At 45.8% G+C, this 16,734-nt stretch overlaps 1 protein-coding gene across 3 annotated transcripts in view; it reads right to left on the minus strand.

Annotated features, from left to right (window-relative positions):
- GRAMD1A (GRAM domain containing 1A) overlaps nucleotides 1-16,734 on the minus strand; it is a 51,775-nt gene that overhangs the window by 29,330 nt on the left and 5,711 nt on the right. For 2 of the 3 annotated variants that reach the window (XM_083455123.1, XM_083455121.1), the window contains exons 2-3: nucleotides 2,642-2,861; nucleotides 1,848-1,868 (exon numbers count right to left, since the gene is read on the minus strand). In XM_083455123.1, the coding sequence (XP_083311249.1) occupies nucleotides 1,848-1,868; nucleotides 2,642-2,755 (135 nt within the window). In that variant the 5' untranslated portion in view covers nucleotides 2,756-2,861. Of the gene's footprint in view, nucleotides 1-1,847; nucleotides 1,869-2,641; nucleotides 2,862-10,802; nucleotides 10,829-16,734 lie in introns of those variants that run through there. The other variant, XM_083455120.1, reaches the window with a different exon arrangement.

Here is a 16,734-nt window from a genome sequence, read left to right on the forward strand (position 1 = left end):
TGTTTACATACTCAGATTATTCCCATGCCTGTGGTCTATGAAAAAGTGCTCATCGTGATTAAAACATGGCTTGGGAATATAAATAGACTCCCAGTTTAAAGCGCTGATTTATTTCCTACACTGCCTTTTAGGTTCCAGGATATCCTCTCCCTCCCAGGGGTTTGAATCCCCACTCAGCCATGAAGGGTCACGGGGTGAATTTTGAGCCAGTTCACAGCAACCTCTCTGCTTACCAACCTCACAGGGTTGTTGACAGGATACAAATGGAAGTGGGAGGAAAGACTGCAGGCACTGCCTTGAGCTCCAGGGATAAAGGGATGCAAGATGCTGATTCAGATAGGAACCACAACAGGGCACAAAGGACAGGGCTTTAGGGCAGACATCCAACAGGGATGGCTTATATGGGGCAGCTAGGACCTAATTTAATAACCTCACTGCAACACTGCCCACTGGGGTCCCAAATCTAGATTCCTCTCCCCACCATCACACCAATGCAATGCTTGTTATTTAAAAAAAATAATATTTCGATTGCTGTTTGTGTGAACGGTGTCACATTTAGAGTGGCCGTAAAAGTTTCATAAGACAAGGAACTACAATAGTCGTTAAGTAAATATTACTTAACGGTAATATTTACTTAATATGATTTAGTATTCGTAGAGTTTCTTTGTGAACCAAGGCTTTTGGCGCAGTGACACCAGGGATCGAGAACACTGTTCCTATTGAAACCAAGCACTTGCCATCCGGATATTTCATCACCAACTGGAAATGTATTTGTATCGCCAAGGACTTTTCATAGGATTAATGTAACTCAGTACTGATCCATGTGTACAGTGTCCTATGATTTTGTAATTGCAGTTTTACGACGTTTCAATTATCTCATTGTTCAATGCCTTGGTTTTTATTTTTTTTAATATACTTTAAAAATAGTAATGGGGGGGGGGGGTAGAGGAAGTAAAACCATGAAAGCAAACCCATGAAATGCTGGCCACACTACTCCAAAGGTTTTGGACTGAAATCCTAATCACACATATTAGGGAGTAAATTCCATTGAACTTTAGGGCAAACCTCTCAGTAAACAAGCACAAGGGAGAAAGTTCATTAAGGTTGCCATACGGATGGATTTCCCAATGACAGAATTAGCATCCGGGGGGGGGGGATTTTTGGAAAATCAGCAAAAAAAAGTTCAACAACTTTTTGTGTTGATATTCACTTCTGGAAATATGGCTCCAACGTGCAATCCTGAGGCACACACACACACACTCAGAAGCTGGCCCTGCTATGGGGCTTACTTCTAAATAAACCCCATGTTTAGGGTTGCAGTCTTACAAACGTATACACCAGGCATAGGTAACCTCGGCCCTCCAGATGTTTTGGGACTACTATTCCCATCATCCCTGACCACTGGTCCTATTAGCTAGGGATCATGGGAGTTGTAGTCCCCAAACATCTGGAGGGCCGAGGTTGCCTATGCCTGGTATACACTATACATTTAAAAGCACACAATTTCCCTCAAAGGACCCTGGGAACTGTTGCTGGGTTAAGGGTGCTGGGAATTGCAGCTCTCTGAGGGGTAAACTCCTGTTCCCAGGATTCTTAGGAGGAAGTCATGTGTCTTAAAATTACAGTGTGCGCAGCTTTAGTCACAAATAACTTTAAGCGGCATGAAGGCCGTGAACTGAGATGCGTGCCCTTTCCAGCTCTCTCTTTTTGGATGGATACCAGAAGGGCCTGCCTTTTCATAAGTTGGCAATATTGCTGTGCACTTTTAATAGCTTCTTAATGGCCCAAAGCTGGAGGCGTTCTACTCTTGTGTACGCCCCAATGGAAGAACAAAAATAACAACTTACACTGTACCAGCTCTGCATTTTCTGAAAGAAAGAAAAAAAAGAGAGAGAGAGAGAGTTAGTGTAAGCCACATGTTAACCTGGGGTGATGAACTTTTTTTCAGCCCAAGCATCACATTCCCTTCCATGCATCATTTCAAGGGCCACATGCCAGTGGCCGGCAGGGACACAGGCAAAAGTGGGCAGATTAACTAATGCAAAGTTTGCCTTTATGCAGTAGGGCAATTCCTGCACACAGTTGCCCACCCCTCTCTATCCTCCATCCCAACATGTTCAAGGAAACATCCGGGACAGACAGAAACACAAAGTGGGAGGACAAAACAGGGCCAATGAGGGGTGGGCTTCAATCAGGAAAGGGCCAATGTTCAATTTTATGCATGCCCATTAATTTTAATTACATAAGTATTCATTACACAGGTATAAGATGTAATTAATTTTAGTGTTTTAATTCCTGGTGTATGAAGAGGAGCAGGGGGAAGCCACCTTGTGCTAACAGAAGTCCTTGCACTGGTTTATGCTAGTTGAATCCAGCCTAATAATTTTAAAAGAAAACCAAACGGGTCAACTAAACAATGCCAGCGGAAACAGAAAACCTTAAGTGCCTGAAAAGGGGAACCTCCCATGGGTGGTTGTTCCATAATCTGGGTGCCCAAGTTGAAAAGGCCTTCTCCCTTGTTCCACCAACCAAACCCCCTTCAGTTCTGGCACCCTAAGAAGAGCCTCAGAAGCTGAGCAGCGTTCCCCAAACAGGTTCACCTTCTCTCATCTCCCGCCACACATGCCCCCACCCATTCTACCTTGTTATTACGGATGAAGCTGCGCCCACTGAGGGGGTAGTTCAGTGGGGTGCTGGGCGGGTGCACTGCTTGAGGGGTCCGCTCTGCTGCATTCTCTGAGCCTTTCTCCACCATGGCTTCCGGGGTCAACTCTGGAGGAGGTCGTGGCGGCAACTGCAACAAGCGCTTCCTCAGGGACGGGGAGCTGCTTGGGGTCGTACGTGGGGATGTGGTGCCTGTGCTGGAAGGAAGCAGAGAGGCAATTATGAGCCAAGGCCCCAATTTAAACACTACCGTTCCCAAGTTGCCCAGGTACAAAACTCAAGATGATCTCAAGATGCCATGTTTGCCTTAATACACAGCATTCCCCACCTTGGTCCTTCTAACCCTCTATCTTGCTGTCACCCTCCAAACAACATCCAGCTCACATGTAACCCCTAAGAGGACCTGTGTCTTTAAGAGTTGCGGAGAACTGAATTGTATTTATCAGGAAGGACAGATCCTGAAGCTGAGCTCCAATACTTTGGCCACCTCATGGGAAGAGAAGACTCCCTGGAAAAGACCCTGATGTTGGGAAAGATGGAGGACACAAGGAGAAGAGGATGACAGAGGACAAGATGGTTGGACATTGTTCTTGAAGCTACCAACATGAGTTTGACCAAACTGCAGGAGGCAGTGGAAGACAGGAGTGCCTGGCCTGCTCTGGTCCATGGGGTCACGATGAGTCAGACACAACTAAACGACTAAATAACAACAATCATTGAGTGCATTTATTTCCCACCTGTCCTGCATGGACCTCAAGATGGCATACAAAGGAGTTCTAAGCAGACCCAGGCTTGCTTAGCATCATTATCAAGGTGGCTGCAGCCACTGCCATATCTTGCTGGGATACAAAAAAACCAACAACCTGCCGCCATTCAGTTTCTCCCATCACTGAAAAACTATGGATGCTTCCAGACTGGGGAGATGGGGCAAACGGGTCACTGAGAAATATCTCAATGGTTGCTGGCAGCACATTGTGGTGGTGGTTACTCAGCGCTTTTTTTCCTAAAAAAATGTTTAGGGGTACTCTCATTTTGACTCAAAATCATCATTTTATAGTTCAAATTGGGAAAAATAAATATAGTAAATGGACAAAAGTACAAAGATTCACAAATTGTTTAGGGGTATGTGTACCGCTGTGTACCCCCAGAAAAAAGCACTGTGGTTACTCATCAGAAAGGATATAACCCAGATTAAATGAGCAAAAAAATACAGGCTGGTGTTTTGATGCCAAAGACACCTGGTGGATGTTACAAAAAAAGGGGGGGGGAGCTTTCCATGCATGAAGAGTACCCGTCTTGGAGCACCCTATAACAGGAAAATCCATATTCTCTGTGCTATTGAACTTTTAAAGACAGAGAAACCCTCTCTGCAGCTTAACAAATTTCCAAGTTGGGTTTCTTGATTTTGTTTTTTCATTTCCTGTCCGGCAGAAGCTATTACTAGAGCAGAGGAAATGTAAACAGGAAAGCTCCCAGCTCATGAGAAGAAACAGGATCCTAATCCCAGAGTCAGGTCACCTGAGGAAACGCCAGAGATTCTAAGAGACACTCAGAAGGGGAGTGAAGAGCAAACTGGAGTCAGATTTGTGGGCAAACCACCCTCAGCTAAGGACCAAGTTTGTATAACGGACCAGATACTCTCCTTCCCAAATCCACGGCGTACGAAATAATACGAGGCCACACCCAATTTGTACAGGTCTTCTCCTCCAAATAAGAAAGAGTGAAAGGAAGTTGTGTATATGACTATCCATGCTTATTACCACAGTGTGTAGTTATCCCCACTCCAGTTTATCTTTGCAGCAACCCTGTGAGGTAGGTTAAGCTGAGAGACTGACTGGCCCAAGGTTGCCCAGTGAGCTTCGTGGCTGAGTGGGAACTAGAACCCAGGTCTTAATCCGACACTCCAGCCACTACACCACACTGGCTCCCCATCCATACTGCCCACAAGCCATGGGGAAAGAGATTCCCTCCCCCCTTACTGTTTCTACTGGGCTCCCATCTATGTCCGTGTGTGAGCAGGTCCTGTGAAAAGCCTTTGAAATGTAGGATGAGAACACGAATGTTTGCCAGTGGCCTCCGGAACATGCCAAGAGAATTATTTTATAATGAATCAAAAAGTGAGGCCTGTAGCGTGGATTACTCCTGTTCTACCGTATTACTCCTTCCATTCGGTCATCTGGGTTATGCCCCCCCCCCCAATAATCTCCCTTGCCACATGTTCTATAACCATGATTAGCAATTATGACATGCACTTAAAAAACAAAAACTAGGCATGTACAGGGATGCATAGCTATCAACACCACAGCGCACAAGGCGCATTTTAAGCCTTCTCAGTTGCAGTCTTGCTAAAAAAAAAACCCTGCCCTCCTCAAATTAGCAAGTAGCCTTATGAGAAAATGTCTTTCCTTATGCAGATTGTTGCACAGAGGCAAGCAGTGATTTTTCAAAATCAAGACTGCATCTAGGAGACAAGGCTTAAACCTCTCCTCCCCATGAGCTCTGCAGCCCCCTACAATTGGCATTTTGTTTTTTAAAAAACCCACAATATGACTGCTAATCAGGTCATTAATGTACCGTGCATCCTTGGAGCATGCTCAGTTCCCCTTGGGAAGTTTTTGGAAACCCCACCAGCAGTGTTTAGGTGTTCTCCCCGCTTGAAGATTGCTTCTACAAGCCGTGGGGTTCCCCCAAACCTGATACCTTCATCTTGTGAATGGGCTGTGCTGTTTCAGCGACGTAAGCAACTGCACTCACCTATGAGCACCGGAACCAGTGAAGCTATGGAACATCCAAGCCATGCATTTAAAACATCCTGGGAACCACAGTTTACCCCTCCACAGAGCTACCATCCCAGCGCCATTTACAAACTATAGCTCCCAGGATTCTTTGGGGGAAGTCATGTGCTTTTAAGTGTTTGGCATAGAGTGCCTTACAACAATTGTCTTATTTACTCCCATGACAGCCTTGTAAGCAAAGGCATAAGGAACCGAGGCTAAAATAATACAACTTGCCAAACGCCGCTCTGACAGCTCATGACTTAAGCAAGGATTTGAAACCAGGACACCCTGATCACAGGAAAACATGCATCACATCAAGGAATATTCCCATGCAGACGAATTTTCTTATGTTTTAATTAGGGCTGTCACTTCATTGGAGGAATATTAACTGAACGATTATAAAAGCGTTAACCGATAAATACGTTAAATCTGCAAAATTTGCTCATGAATAAAGACATTTGTTTTTCAACGGTGCATGACTATATCAAAGCATCATCATAGAAGACGCATTCTCTCTTGAGTGAAATAATTCTTCTAAAAGAGAGCTGGTAGTTAAAAGGAGCTGCATTAAAATCACCTTCATTTTAAATAAAGATGAATTATGATTAAATAACAATGAAGCCTCATTGATCAGGAGGCTGTTTTAAGTTGCCCAACATGTTTTTACAAAATTATTTCTTTCACTGACAGCCCTAGCTTTAATAATTATGAGCATGTGAATGAAAGGAAGGGGTTAAAGTGCATCACCATCTCATTTAGGGATGGAATCCTGAACAGTAACAAGGGCAGACTTTGCCAACCTGATGTGCTGGCTGGGGCTGATAGGAGTTGTAGTCTAAAACATTGGGAAGGCATTCAAGGTTGGCAAAGGCTGAACTAGGGGTAATGTTTCATTGGGGACAATGGGAATTACTTCCAAGCAAATGCACATATAGGCTTGTGCTGGACTCCATTTCCCCCCACCATCCTTGAAATCAGAGTGATCAGAATAGTCTGAGGCTTATTTATTATGTGCTGCGTGGCAAACACAACCTATGTTTAAACTGTTAATATAATAATAATAATAATAATAATAATAATAATAATAATAATAAATAATTTATTTATATCCCGCCCTCCCCAGCCAAAGCCGGGCTCAGAGCGGCTAACAACAATAAAATAAATACAACATTCTAAAATCATTTCATTATAATATTAATTCAAATCAGATTAATGGCAACCATTGGGCTAGAGTTCTGTGAGGATTGCCAAAAGAGTTAGAGTTTAATCCGTGCTAGGGCTATAGTAAGGAAGAGTAGAGAGCTGAAACTGGTCAAGACAAAACCAAACAGAATAAGAGACTGACCCATGTGGACGCCCCATAAGCTGTACCAAAGGAATGGGGAACCTCCAGGGGCTGTTGGACACCAACTCCCATCAGCCATGGCCAGCATGGCCAATTGCCAAGGAAGATGAGAGTTGTAGTCCAACAACAACACATGCAGGGCGACAGGTTCACCCCCTGGTACCTCTTCAATCATTGATCTAGCAAGCAACAAGACTAAAACAAGGATAAAGGAAAGAGTAACCAAAACTCCACCTCCTAAATGGGGAAGAATTGGGAAATCTGAAGTTTTTTAGTTTGGGGCAGGCTGGCAAATACAGTGGTACCTCAGGTTAAGAACTTAATTTGTTCTGGAGGTCTGTTCTTAACCTGAAACTGTTCTTAACCTGAGGTACCACTTTAGCTAATGGGGCCTCCCACTGACGCCGTGCGATTTCTATTCTCATCCTGAAGCATAGTTCTTAACCCAAGGTACTATTTCTGGGTTAGCAGAGTCTGTAACCTGAAGCGTCTGTAAGCTGAAGCGTCTGTAACCCGAGGTACCACTGTGGTGGTTTGTTTGACTGCCTATAAGGCTTGTCTACGTGTAGCAAAGAAGCTGTGGCAAACTGGGAAAGAGCTGGTTCCTTTCCTTTCCAAGCCATCGGAAAGTCACAAATGGCTAATACTACCTCTCTTTTGCAGACGGGGTAGTTGTGGTTCACTGTCTACAAGGCCAGCGTAAGGTATGGAGGTTAGGTATGGAGGTAAGGTATGGAGCTTGTATCCCACACCCAATGGGAGCATTCCCATTTCAGGCTCTCACAAACCCTGTTGAGGTGGATGAGGCCAACACAGAAGCAGCCAGATCAAGATTACTATCTGTGCTTCAAGGCCGAGTGGGATTTGAATCCGTTCCTGCCCAGACAAAGCCTCAGACTCTGTCCGCTCCGCTGCATGGAATGCCAGGCACCAGTATCATGCGATTGGAGGCGATGTCAGGTTCTGCGACAATCTGCAAACAGCAAGGGCTGGGAATCTGGGAATAAGGCAGCACCAGGCTCCCACAGACCAGGATACTGGGTGTGGTGGTTTCAGGAGACATGTTTCCTCACACTTCCACGCTTATCATCATGCGCACACACATACAGAGAGACCTGCCCCGATCCAGCAAGGAACTTACCGGCCACCCAAGGATCTGCCCTGTGTCCTGGTGCAAACGAGAGCAAGAAAGAAAGAGAGCGGAGGGAAATTCATGAGAACAAGAAATCAGGGGGGGGGGGGGAAAGAGAGAAAGGCAGAAAGAGAAGGGCACCCAAAGAAGATGAGAGCAAGATAAAAAGATCTGCAGAGCTGTTTGGGCTACGCAGCTCACACCGTTATTTTGGCCCTCGCTCACCCGCATGCACACAAACCCCGCCTCTGTCTGCCCTTCCCGGACAGCCCCTTGCAGCAGGTGGCTGCTTTGCACTGAACAGCTGCAGGGGGAAACATACACACAGGCCAGTGTTGGGGAGGATGGCTGTCCCAAACGCTTTCTCTATCCTCTTCCTGCGGCACCCAAGCCTCTTCAGAGAGTGTAGTTCTGCCTGGCCAGCCTGTAGTCCCCCCAACCTCCGAAATCAGTATTTGTTTCTATGCCTATAGTGGATTCCTAGAAAAGAGCACGACGTTTTTGATACCAGGACAAGAGGCAAAAGCCAAGGCAAAGCCGAGCCCCCTGGCTCTCTGCCCAAAGAGGTGAGGTGTAAACTCTGGTCTCCTTCCCCTGACATGTGCATTTCCTGCCAAGTCCCTTGCTTGGGTTCTGTGAACTGAGTTTCCATGCCTTTCACTGTTCTAAAATTGGGCCTCACCATCACTGTGTCCGATGCCACGTGTCTGATTTTACAAGGGCCAACCCTGCTACCTGAAGGGCTGTTGGAGGGCACACTTCTATTTAAACAGAGTCCGGTTTAAACATAAAGAACCCTAAGAAGGGAGAGCAGGACGGGGCTTGATGTGGCCCATCAGCAGCAAGCACTTGTGCATAGATGTAGCAGACACATAGGTCGCCTGGTCACAGTCTTCCCCGCTATGGGGAGGTGCATTGTGTTTCTATTTAGATTGCAGCAAGTCATCCTAAATTTGCATTTATGCGTGTCAACTTGCATGTTCAAATCACTAAACCTCTTTCATGCTCATTTTGTATATTAAATTTATATACCACCCTTTATCAAAAGATCTCAGGGCGGTACAAGATAAAAGCACGACATAAAAGCACAAATAAATAAGTTTGAAAATTTTATGATGAAGCCTTTCTTTTTTTCCTTTTTGCAATGTGCAATTGCCCATCCTATGCCCCTCATCAGCATCAAGCTTTATTGAAATAGGCTGGCCTGGCATTTGGGATTTAGTGAAACTTTTTAATCACTGCTACCACATGAGTGACCCTGGAGTTACTGGGACCAGCCTAAAAGCCGTTCCAGGTATAGGCAGGTCCCTGGCAACCCACCCACACTCCCAAATACCCATTATACCCCCTTCCTGTTTGTATGCTCCCCCTACAACCTTCAAATCTGATATTCTATCTAATTCCACACAGTGTGGGTGTTTAAAACATCAAGGGTTCCTTGAAAGTATGACTGGTATAAATAATGTGGCATCGTTGCATTTGCCTTGTTTTGTTTTACGTCAAGTCAGTCACACCTAAGTCTCCAAGCTAACACCTAAGTGTTCCACCCAGGACAACAGGATCAGGTCCAGAATGGTACTGGGTGCCCTGCCCAAAGCAGTCTTGTTTGAAATATATAATAACATAAGAACCCTGCTGTTATCAGATCAAAGGTCTATCCAGCAACCTGTTTTCCACAGTAGCCAGCCAGATGCTAAGGATCTGTACTGGGACCAATGTTTTTTAACTTGTTCCTCAATGCTCTAGAGCCAAGCTTCTAAAGTTTTTTAGGCCTTTGGGCAGATTTGGGGTTTTGAGAGAGTTTTCGTCACTTCCTTCCCCTCAACCTCAGATGAAACCCCAGAGAAAGCAAAAGAGAAAGAAAGAAAGAATACACTAACACATTTCACTCTTCCAAGGGATCGTCTGGGTAAAAATTACATCTGATAGAATCAATCTGAGCCTTGAAAGGCACATACGAGTTGAACAAGGAGATGGGAAAGAGTATCACTTTTCCAACTTCCTTCGTCATCTCTGTTTACTTTTCAAGGGAGAAAAAATGGTAGCCACCCTCATCAACTCATGACCAACAGGGTGGGGGCTTAAAGACTTTGTGGCAACAGGGAAAATCCCCATGTGTATCACTGTGCCCATGGGTGCCCTGTCTATAATTAGGGGGTTACCATACAAAAAATGGCATCCCCCACCGAAAGTGAAAAGTGGCACATTCCACCTTGCCATCTCAGGATCTTACTATTTCATTCTGTGGCACGTATAGACTAGGGCTGAAGGCTCAGCCCCAGAGAGATTATCACCAATTGACAACTGGAGAAGAAGGGATGAACCCAGCCCTAAAACTCAGGGTGATGTCAGAGAGAAAAAGCCCACCCCTCTTTCAGGGGTGAGAGCAGAATCTTAGTGAGGACAAATTTTGCCAAACCACCAAGGACTGCCAGAAGTTTTGGATGACTTTCCTCCAGTGAAGACAGAGTGAGGCCTCCGTACAGGATTCGTGGTGGCTTCCTATCCAGGCAGGCACACACTAGCCCCAGATCTGCTTAATTTCAGCCAAGGCTGCTGTGAGTGGCGGGTCTCTGGACCATGCCCTTGTACAACTCATAGGGTGTCAGATTCAGACACCAAGAAGCACACAGACCTGTGCGCTTCCTTAAGTGCTTCATTTTAAATTGAAGTGCTCTCAACTCTGCAGGGGAGAACCCTGTGTAAATGCACATAAATTCCAAATTTCACCAGAATATAGAATCCCACCTTCAACAGCAAAGGAAATGGATAGACAACTCAAATAATTCATAAGCATCCCTAGGAAGTGCTCATTGCTTTTCACATGCATTCTTAATAATAGTTGTTACTCTCAGTATTATTATTTATATTAAAAAAATCTTACCCACTTTTCATTACTGCATATTCCCAAATAAAAAAACCGCATAAATTCAACCTGTCAAAATATGCGCTGAAGAGTCAAGTCATTCTTCCTAATTCCTGTTTGTCCTTGAATTTCACTTCAGAACACCAAGTTCTGGGTAGCATGTGGGAGGGCTGTGGCTCTCAGCCAATCGTACCATTTGACCCTGTTTTCTTCTCTATGGACCATTGCTTGGCCTTATCTAGGACCCGCAGCTGCAGACTCTGGAGGGAAAGAATGCACCCACTTCCAGCTGAGGGAACATAAGTCCCAGTGAACATACACACCATATATCTGAAGCAGATTTAAAGCACATCTCTTCCCCCAAAGAATCTTTGGTCTGTAGTTTATCCCCCACAGAACTACAATTCCCAGCACCCTTAATTAACAAACTGCAGATCCCATGATTATTGGGGGGGGGCACATGATTTTGGTGTCCTTTAAATTTATGGCGTTTATGCATCCCTAGTTGCATTTTGCAGAGCAAAATGGTGCAACAATAGGTCTATGGGACCAGGACAGCAGAAGATACACAAACATGCCAGCCTGCCTCCTCATCTAATTACACATCATGTAAAGCTGGCCGCCAATTTGGACATCTTTTTTTAAAAAGCAATTAAGGCAAATTTGTGGATTACAAGGCTACTAGTCACGATGGTTACATATCACCTCCAGCATTGGAAGCAGCATGCCTCAGAATATCAGTTGCTAGGGAACAACTGTGGGAGGCATGCAGCTCAGCAGGCAGAGCATCTGCTTTGCATTCATAATGTCCCCAGGTTCAATCCCATATATCTCCAGGTAGGGATGGAGAAGACCCCTGCCTGGAACCTGGAGAGACACAGCCAATCAGCGTAGACGACACTGAGCTAGAAGGCCAATAAGGCAGCTTCCTGTGTCCCTATGTCCTGCTGGTGGACTACAAATAGGCATCTGGGTTGGTATCCATGGGAACAGAAGGACAGGGCTAGACAGGCCTTTCCTCTGATTCAGCAGGACTCTTTATGTTCTCTATGAACCTCACCCCTGCCCTGCAACTCTATCCAGACAAAGAAAAGGCTGCCTGTGTTGATTCTGAGGCATCCCTAGGGGAAAGATTCATTGGTGGCCTCACTGGTTATAAGAGGAAGGGGGACAAAAACCCAAGTTGCAGCCACTGGAGCAAGCCTTCCAGAATAGTATTAGGAAACTAGCAACCCACAAGTGCTATTTCCACAATATTCCCCAGGGCTCTTAGCCAGCTGCCTCCTGGGAATAAATGGCGGCATGGCTCCTCTTTGTTTTGCCCCTGGGTGATGAGAATAAATAGGTGCCTCGTTGATATTCACTTACGCTTTATGGGAGCGGATAGAAGACACTGCCTTTGAACAGGGATACCTTGCCTAACAGTTTTCACCCAGGAGAAAAGGAAAGAAAGCTGGTGTTACGTTGCCCCTCGCGGCTGTGAAGCGCAGGGGGAAGAGACCAAAACAGAGGAGAGCTCGTATGGAGAGGGAAAGAGGGGGGCTGGGGTGAGATCTGGAGTTCTTATGAGGCTGAGGATTAAAAGGAGCATTCAAGATTAGGGCTGTGCAGGAGAAGAAGACAAGCAACAAGAGGCAGCTTTGAAGGAGGATGCCCTCTCTCGATCGGCTGCTTCAGGTGAAGGATGTTGTTGGTGTTTATCAGCCGCAAGCTTGGTTAGAGACAAAGGACGGGGCCACAGCTCATTGCTAGGGCATCCACACAGCATTCAGAAGGTCCCAGGTTCGATCCTCAGCATCTCTAGGGAGGATTGGGAATCACCTGTCGGAAACCTTGCATAAGGCAGTTTCTCCTACGTTTCTACAACTAGATCGTGCTCCTACTTCTTCAGACAGCACACAGATATACCGTAATAACATTATTATTAATAATAATAATAATAATAATAATAATAATAATAATAATAATAATTTATTATTTATACCCTACCCATCTGGCTGGGTTTCCCCAGCCACTCTGGACGGCTTCCAACAAAATATTAAAATACAATAGTCTATTAACATTAAAAGCTTCCCTAAACAGGGCTGCCTTCAGATGTCTTCTAAAAGTCTGGTAGTTATTTTTCTCTTTGAAATCTGGTGGGAGGGCGTTCCACAGGGTGGGTGCCACTACCGAGAAGGCCTTCTGCCTGGTTCTCTGTAACTTGGTTTCTCACAGCGAGGGAACCGCCAGAAGGCCCTTGGCGATGGACATCAGTGTCCAGGCAGAACGATGGAGGTGGAAACTCTCCTTCAGGTATACTGGACCGAGGCCGTTTAGGGGTTTAAAGGTCAGCACCAACACTTTGAATTGTGCTCGGAAACATACTGGGAGCCAATGTAGGTCTTTCAAGAGCGGTGTTATGTGGTCTCAGTGGCTGCTCCCAGTCACCAGTCTAGCTACCACATTCTGAATTAGTTGTAGTTTCTGGGTCACCTTCAAAGATAAAAACTACGGGGTTTGCTACTGCAAGATGTGGTGGCAGCTGCCAACTCAGGTAGCTTTACAAGTACAATTCCCAGGATACCCTGGCAGACGAGACAGACTGTTGTGACTGCAGCACAGATATGCCTCGACAGGCCAATCGCAACATCTGGCAACCTTAGCCTAGAGCCCCAGAGGGCCTACCAATGCTGACACTAAAAAAACGGTGGACAGCTCACAGCTACCCACTGATTGTGGCACTGCAGCTGCTGCCTACTGCTGCATGTATACTTGCAGCCAAACACCTTCATCTGCCCCCACTGCAACAAAACATGTCTCTTCCGTATCGGTCTCTATAGCCACAGCAGGTGCTGTAACTCTCCGATGGTTTGACTTCACCTCCAAAGGCACACCCTTCCATTGTCTCCCGAGATAGACAGATGCCATCCATACTTGCTAGGAAGGGCCCACCCAATTTAACTGCAATGTTTTTTTAAATGGGATAGCTTGGTTGCATGTTTTAATTAGGAATGTTTAATGTTTCTGTCATGGGTTTTTTTACTCATAAATACCTTAGATGCCTAGTTTGCCATTAAGCTGTATGTAAATTAAATAACATCCACAGCAACAATAACTGTACCCAGCTTTGTGCCACGAGAAAGTGGGAAAGAAGAGAGAAACAGAGAAACGTAAATGGATGAGAAATAATAAATAGGCCCTATGTTGCAAAATAGTTAAAGCGAGTGGATCCTAGGCCTGTAAAGAATTAACACTACAGATCTTTGAGGCTTGCGGAAATAATTCTTCCTACTTCATCCTTGACAGAGGTCACCCCAACCTGTCATTAACACCCTCCAAAATTAGTCAAGCCTCCAGATCAGCCCCTCTTAAAGCCTCTCATGGCTGGCCCCAGATTTTGTATGCACTGTTTCCCTATTCATAAAGCACAAGAGGGGACTGTGCATGTCATGCTCCTTGTTCTCCCATGCTCTGTGTGGCCACAGCATCCGCTCTAATGAAATGCTAATGCTCTCTCTGGAGCCGACCTTGGCATGGCATTGAGCAACCTAGTTCCCTCGCCTTGCCTCCCATCCACGTGCCACGCGGACCCCGGTGTCCAGAGGGAGGAAGAGGTCAGGCCTTCAGCAGATGGGGGCGGCTGTCACAGGAACCGCAGGGCTGACAGGGAAAGGGTCGACAGACAGAGAGCGACAGTTCATCCCCGCAGGTGGTGGGAGGCTGAAGATTCAGATCAGAGAGCCCTGTGCCAAGGCAGGAACCACATTTGTAGCCAGAATTGTGCCAGATTGGCAGGATGATGCCCCAGATGTCAGGCATTGTGGGGAGAAGGGGGGAAGAGACAAGAGTTTCCTGTGAGCCACTTCCATTGCCTGGGCTCCTCAGCTCCAGAATAGGAAGGCACAGGGGCGGCTGTGCCCCCCCCCCCCAAGGGCTCAAGCTTTTGTCACAGGGATTCTCCACACTTCAGGGTGTTTTCGAAACACCCTCAGTGTAGACTGCGGCTGATCAAAATTGCACAAGCCACTCAAGCAGCTGATTAGGGTAACAAGGTTTTCGGAGGTGCTGGCCGAACGCGATCCAAAAGACACACCCGAAGGCCACTTGCGAAAGGATGGTGGAGCCACACACATACAAGGAAGGCATCCTGAGGCCCACTTTACCCACGTTGCTGTGGAGTTGCTTGGGTAGCCAAATGTCCTGGGGGAGGTGGGCTGGGGTCAGCCTTGCCCTGACATGCCTTTTTATGTTTTCCTGGCCTCCTGAAAGCGTTGTAACCGCCAGCAGCTCCCATGCACTGAGAATGCATAAATAACCCAGTGACGTGGCTGAGAGGCCTGATTGTAGAGGTCAGGGGGGCAGCCCTCCTTCGTTGTTGGATTCAAATTCTCATCAGCCCTGGCCAGAGAGACCATTTGTCAAGGGTGATGGGATTTGGAGTCCAGCAACATGCCTAGGGCCACTACTTCTCCATCCCTGATGTTAAGTCTTTTCTATGGAATTAGAACTGCACCAGGAAGGGAGCACTTCTGATTCTGTGCGAAGGCTCTGCGTGATTAGCTGACTGCCCGAGTGGCTGCACAGGAGCTGCTCATAAATAGTTTTCACGGGGCTGTGAGAATGTGTAAAAGACACCTAACTGTATAGCTGCGGAGGAATTCAGGGCTAAACCCTGTGGTTTTAAACCATGGTTCAAGTAAGGAAAGATACTTCACAAGTTTTCATCTGGAGCCTCCCTGATAACTCGCAAATGTCAATGAGATCCATGGGGCAACTGTGACCTTCCTGTAATGTGAATGTCTTTTGACTACCAGGAGTTCATGTTCTGTGTGTTTTCAGGCATCCAAATGACCTTCAGATGGTACAGAAAGTATATTATTTATCCACACTAGAAATGAAGAGACTTGTTTTTCCCTGTGATGGGTGAAATGAACCTCAATCGATAGGTTTGCCTTTATGTTCAGGATCTAATCTATTTATTAGTGTGTATTTTTTTAAAAACACTTTCTTCCAGATCCATTTGGCTATATACCGCATTTGTTTATTGGTCTGATGTACGAAACTTGGCTCACTTACTAAAGTAACCTGTTACTACCTGGTCATCAGGAATCCTGTTTTCTGCTTGTGACACTCAGTGGTCTGGATCATCAGAAGACTCTAACCTATAACCACCATGGTGGTCTCCATATGCCAATGGGCAGGGCTGGTGGGAGTTGCAATCCAGAAATATTTGGATAGCACCATGTTGGTTACTCCAGCATGAGTTGAAAAACTTGTATTGGGGCCAAATGTAATATTTTATTACTTTCTTACCCCCTAGTCCTATAATCTCCATATTCTCAATACCATAAGACTGGCCTTTAAAATATTGAAGTAATAAAATCAGAACTTTGTAAAACCAATTTGTAAAACCGCTTTAACCACAACGCACTTAAATTAGAAGCTTGAAGAAAACACACACACACACACACACACACCTCAAGGGATTCCCTTTACTTTCCTGCACTCCAAAAAAAGTATATTGAAATTAAAAGATCCTTAGCTTAAAAGCCCAATCATGAAGAACCTCACACAAGCCTGTTCCTTTTACTAAAAAGCCACTGACAAATACCTCCCCAGAGTAAAGAAGGAATCTCAGGAGATCCTGGTTCCAACTTTCCCCCATTTAATCACAAGGCACATGTGTGTGTGTGTGTGTCTGCTAGCACAGGCATTATTATTATTCGTTTATACACAAACACGCAAGCCCAAGAAGTCAGCAGAGGCCAGAGAATTATGTTCTAACTCCCAGATGGGCCAAGAGCTACTGCTGCCCATTACCCTTCCGCACAGCTGTCAATCCAAGTCTCGCCTTCATCGACCCCTTCCCCAAGGAGATGAAGGGGAGAACAACGGGCGACACTCTCCCTGCACCCTTACACTTTCCAGTATTGCGATGGAGAATATCAGTTTTTGCAGTGGGGGATGG

This window comes from Podarcis tiliguerta (assembly GCF_965153285.1).
Source record: "Podarcis tiliguerta genome assembly, chromosome: 8".
NCBI classification, from domain to species: Eukaryota; Metazoa; Chordata; class Lepidosauria; order Squamata; family Lacertidae; genus Podarcis; species Podarcis tiliguerta.